The sequence below is a fragment of the Engraulis encrasicolus genome, chromosome 18 (genome assembly GCF_034702125.1).
Source record: "Engraulis encrasicolus isolate BLACKSEA-1 chromosome 18, IST_EnEncr_1.0, whole genome shotgun sequence".
NCBI lineage: Eukaryota > Metazoa > Chordata > Actinopteri > Clupeiformes > Engraulidae > Engraulis > Engraulis encrasicolus.
Genome location: NC_085874.1, coordinates 3,911,248 through 3,916,247, shown reverse-complemented (window position 1 = coordinate 3,916,247; position 5,000 = coordinate 3,911,248). Strand labels below are relative to the sequence as shown.

The 5,000-nt window shown below is 44.6% G+C and overlaps 1 protein-coding gene across 1 annotated transcript in view; it reads left to right on the top strand.

Annotated features, from left to right (window-relative positions):
- The first annotated feature begins 2,786 nt into the window (after nucleotides 1–2,786).
- Nucleotides 2,787–5,000, top strand: part of si:dkey-174m14.3 (uncharacterized protein LOC563117 homolog) — a 25,960-nt gene continuing 23,746 nt past the window's right edge. The window contains exon 1 of the mRNA XM_063222834.1: nucleotides 2,787–3,034. Within this exon, the coding sequence (XP_063078904.1) occupies nucleotides 2,964–3,034 (71 nt within the window). The 5' untranslated portion in view covers nucleotides 2,787–2,963. The remainder of the gene's footprint in view (nucleotides 3,035–5,000) is intronic.

The following is a 5,000-nucleotide window of genomic DNA, read 5'->3' as shown; positions in this document are numbered from 1 at the left end:
AGCTTTAGATTACAAAGTCTTCACTCCACATCTTAATTAAGATAAGCCACTGTCATACAAAAGGACAGAGTTTGCATTGCATTATTGTAAGACATTGCAGGGAAGCGCGTGTAAAGCGCACCGACAATGTTCGGCGTTATTGGGCATCCATGGCCGCTTCAAATATGCACAAACTCACAATGTCCATCATAGTGCTCCCCGTGACCCAAGTCAGCGTGGAGTGCACATTTTCATCATTGAGGTTTATTCTCTGCTTCTCCGCTTAGGTCGTCCCTGAATGACAAAATTCTGGAGGATATTCTTTTCATCCGCTTGAATAAACAGTTTTTAATGTAGGCTGACTCATTTGCACTTCCGTCTTTCTTGGTTAACGTCAGTTAGGCCTATGGGGAGTAATCAGCTGACAGGAACGAAATTAACCGTTCCGGGAACAATATTTTTTGGTTCTAACCGGTTCGGGAACGTCAATTTATTGGTGGAACTCAGAACCGGAAACGTTATAATTCCGTTTCTGTTTGGAACGGAACGTTTGGAAAAAAATAACGGTTCAAAGCCCTGGCTCTAATTCCTGGAGTGTTAGAGTGAGACTACAGCCAATATATATTTCATGATGTCATGAACCCATATAATGATTTTAATAACAAAAATACGTCTTATATACACTCAATCGTGGTAAATCAAAGGGAATTCAAAAATGTATGTAATAACTATGGTAATTATTCCCTTTGCATCTTTAATTCTAAGTGACTCAGCCTCTCTGTGATGATCTCATACCTGGACACCTATATTGTCCGTCAGTACAATTCATTTTGAAATGTTCTTCTTTGTTGTTTTATCTTATTTGGATGTTTACTAAATTTCACTGATCCCCGTCCCAACTTATTTGAGACGTGTTGCATTTATCAAATTAAAAATGAGTATGTCCCCCAAAACAATATTTTTTTCTCGGTTTTAACACTTAATATGTTGTCTTTTCACTATTCTCCATCTAATGAATAGAATGAATGTTTTGAAAATGATAGCATTTTGATTTTATTCACTGTTTACCAAACGTCCCAACTTCACCGGAGTTGGGGTTTGTAGTTATAGGTTTGGGTTAGGGATCGTTTAGGTCAGGGCACAGTTTAGCATTCACTAGTTTTCAATGTTAACAAAATGCATTGGAGTCAATGGCAGCTCCTCACAAAGATAGTAATACAAATGTGTGTGCGTCTGTGTGTGCGAGCAGATATGCGTGTGTGTATCCTTGCTTTTTGTCATCATCCTCTTCTTTTTTTCTGGAGTCAAGGCTTGTAGCTAGTGGCATTGCAATGGCATCTGTGCTTTTTTAAAGTTACACATACTGTATACTTAAAGTATACTTTTGATGACTATACTTAGTACAAAGTGTACTATTTTCAAATTGCGCATCATGACAACAGTTTTTAATGGGCTTGATATGTGTGTGTGGTTTGTGTATATCTGTGTGTGTGTGTGTGTGTGTGTGTGTGTGTGTGTGTGTGTGTGTGTGTGTGTGTGTGTGTGTGTGTGTGTGTGTGTGTGTGTGTGTGTGTGTGTGTGTGTGTGTGTGTGTGTGAGTGTGTGAGTGCGTGCATGCGTGCGTGCATCTGTGTGTGCATGTGTGTGTGCATGTGTGTATGCATGCATGCATGCATGTCTGTGTAAATGTGTGTGTGTGCGTGTGTGTGGGTACCTTTCTGGGCCTGGTGAAGTGGCATCCTGTCAGGTCTGATTTCCCCCACAATTCATCTCTGTCCGAGTGGACACACCTGCTAGTACCTGGTCGCCGCGGCGACAGAGCAAACAACATCTCCAAAAGGTGGCACCTCCCAGAGGGGGTTAATTAATACTGTCAGTGGGCATTAGGCAGCGGATGCACCTAATATGCGTGTGTGTGTGTGTGTGTGTGTGTGTGTGAGTGTGTCTGTGTGTGTGTGTGTGTGTGTGTGTGTGTGTGTGTGTGTGTGTGTGTGTGTGTGTGTGTGTGTGTGTGTGTGTGTGTGTGTGTGTGTGTGTGTGTGTGTGTGTGTGTGTGTGTGTACATGCTTTTCTGCATGCGTAATGGTGTGTTTGCCAATGTGGCCATGTGTAATTGTATGACTCTGTTTTGTCTAATACTATGCACTTGCATGCCTGAGAAAGAGAGAGAGACGCTGCGTGCACAAGTGTATATTATGCATGTGTGTATGTGTTTACAAATTTGTGTGTGTGAGTTTGTGCCAACTACATGAGATGAGTTTCTGTGTCCCTGTGTGTGTGTGTGTGTGTGTGTGTGTGAGGCAGTTGGTTCCCTCTAATCATTAGCGGCGTGCTGCCTGTTCCCTCTGTTCCGTCAGCAGGCTACACACAGCCTCTGCAGGCCCCAGCTCCATCCCCAGAACCAGCAGCTACAGCTACAGCAGCAGCAGCTAGCCCACTCCCCCAGGAATAAGCCTACACCTGCGGGGAGCACCGCGGCAGGAGTCGGGGAAGAGAGGCGACGACGGCGGTGGTGGTGGTGGTGCAGAGGAGGAGAGAAGAGGGAAGGGGGAGCGAGAGAGAGAAGATTGGAGAGCAAGAGATAAGAAGGATCGAAGAGAGGAGTAGAGAAGAGTGGGGAGAGAAGAATTCAGCAAAATAGAGAAAGAGAGTTTGGAGAGAAGAGCCAGAGGGTGCCAGAGGAAGAGAAGAGAAGAGAAGAGAAGAGAAGAGAAGAGAAGAGAAGAGAAGAGAAGAGAAGAGAAGAGAAGAGAAGAGAAGAGAAGAGAAGAGAAGAGAAGAGAAGAGAAGAGAAGAGAGTGAGAGTGAGAGAGGAGTGTGGAGAGGAAAAATAAAAAAACAAGTAGCGGAAGAAGACAGACTTGTGAGAGAAGAGGCCCTGTGGTGGAGAGGAAATTGAGGAAGCGCATGTGAGCGCAAGAGTGAGCGAAGCGAAGCGAGAGAGCGAGAGATTGGAGGAGGAAGATAACTAAAAGTGGGGAGCCATGAAAAAGATATACATCGGCAAAACTGCACTGAAAACCTCCCGGAATGGATGGAAACATCAGAAGAAAAGGTAAGACAGATGTAGAGAGAGAGAGAGAGAGAGAGAGAGAGAGAGAGAGAGAGAGAGAGAGAGAGAGAGAGAGAGAGAGAGAGAGAGAGAGAGAGAGAGAGAGAAATGGAAATAAGAGAGGCTTTTTATTTAGATTTTTAAGGGCACCATCTTGATAAAACTATACAGCAATGTACGGTACCATATCAAAATGTACATGCACACTGAACTGTCAAATAATTTGATTTAATTTTGTAAATTTAATTAATAAAGTTTCAGAGAGAAGGAGACGAGTGTGACAGAGAGAGAGAGAGAGAGAGAGAGAGAGAGAGAGAGAGAGAGAGAGAGAGAGAGAGAGAGAGAGAGAGAGAAAGAAAGAGAAATAATCAATTAGAGAAAATTAGAGTGAGAGAAAAGGTGTGAGAGCAAGAAAGAGTGTTTGCAAGAGAGAAAATGAAAAAAATAGAAATGAGAGAAGGAGAAAGTGATATGGTATGATAGAGGGAAAGACTGAGGATGAAACAGAGATGGGGGGAATTGCAATGAGAGCAGGTAAAAGAGAAAGAAGGAAAGATAATGACAGAGAGAGATGGAGAGAGGATTGAGAAAGAAAAAAACGACACGAGAGAACAAGAAAGAAAGAGAGAGAATGAAAGTGTCCGTCTATAATTACTCTCTCCACTGAGTCCATGATGATGCACACCATCAATCCTCACCAGTCAACCAGCTGCCATGTCATCACTGCTTCCATCTCTCCCTCCATCTCTCTCTCCATCCATCCATCCATCCATCCATCCATCCATCCATCCATCCATCCATCCATCCATCCATCCATCCATCCATCCATCAGCCACCAGCCAGCCAGGCATGGCCTCTGTGACTCAGGATCCTCCACATCCCCCCGAGTCTCCTGAGTCAGGGCCTGTGTCTCCCAAGGGGTCCCTTCTCTGGGTCGTGTTCTAACATTGCTGCCTGCCTGCCTGCCTGCCTGTGTGTGTGTGTGTGTGTGTGTGTGTGTGTGTGTGTGTGTGTGTGTGTGTGTGTGTGTGTGTGTGTGTGTGTGTGTGTGTGTGTGTGTGTGTGTGTGTGTGTGTGTGAGAGAGAGAGAGAGAGAGAGAGAGAGAGAGAGAGAGAGAGAGAGAGAGAGAGAGAGAGAGAGAGAGAGAGAGAGAGAAAGAAAGAATGAGAGAGCAACAGAGAGCGCGCAAGAGAGATACAGACAAATCGGCAAGCAGACAGACAGTTTGTGTGTGTGTGTGCCTGCGTGCGTGCGTGCGTGCGAGCGTGCGTGCGTGCGTGCGTACGTGCGTGCGTACGTGCGTGCGTGCGAGCGTGCGTGTTCTATTGTGTGTGTGTGTGTGTGTGTGTGTGTGTGTGTGTGTGTGTGTGTGTGTGTGTGTGTGTGTGTGTGTGTGTGTGTGTGTGTGTGTGTGTGTTCTATTGGGTGTGTGTGTGTGTTTGCGACTGTGCTCATCAGCAGCTCCAGTGGTGAGTCAGAGAGCCAAAGGTGGCACTCTAATTAAAACATCAAAAGAGGAGAGCAGAGCAGAGCAGAGGAGAGGAGAAGAGCGCCACGCAGCACAACACAATACTGCACACCACCAATGACAAGCAGACTCAGCGCAGAAAGAGAGAGAGAGAGAGAGAGAGAGAGAGAGAGAGAGAGAGAGAGAGAGAGAGAGAGAGAGAGAGAGAGAGAGAGAGAGAGAGAGAGAGAGAGAGAGAGAGAGAGCATGAACAATAACAAGAACAAGAACAAGAACAAGAACTAGAACATAAAGAAACATACAATCATAATGAGCAGAATATAAGGTGATACAAGCAGATATGGAACAATGGCAAAAAATAGATAGATAGATAGATAGATAGATAGATAGATAGATAGATAGATAGATAGATAGATAGATAGATAGATAGATAGATAGATAGATAGATAGATAGATAGACAGACAGACAGACAGACAGACAGACAGACAGATAGATAAAC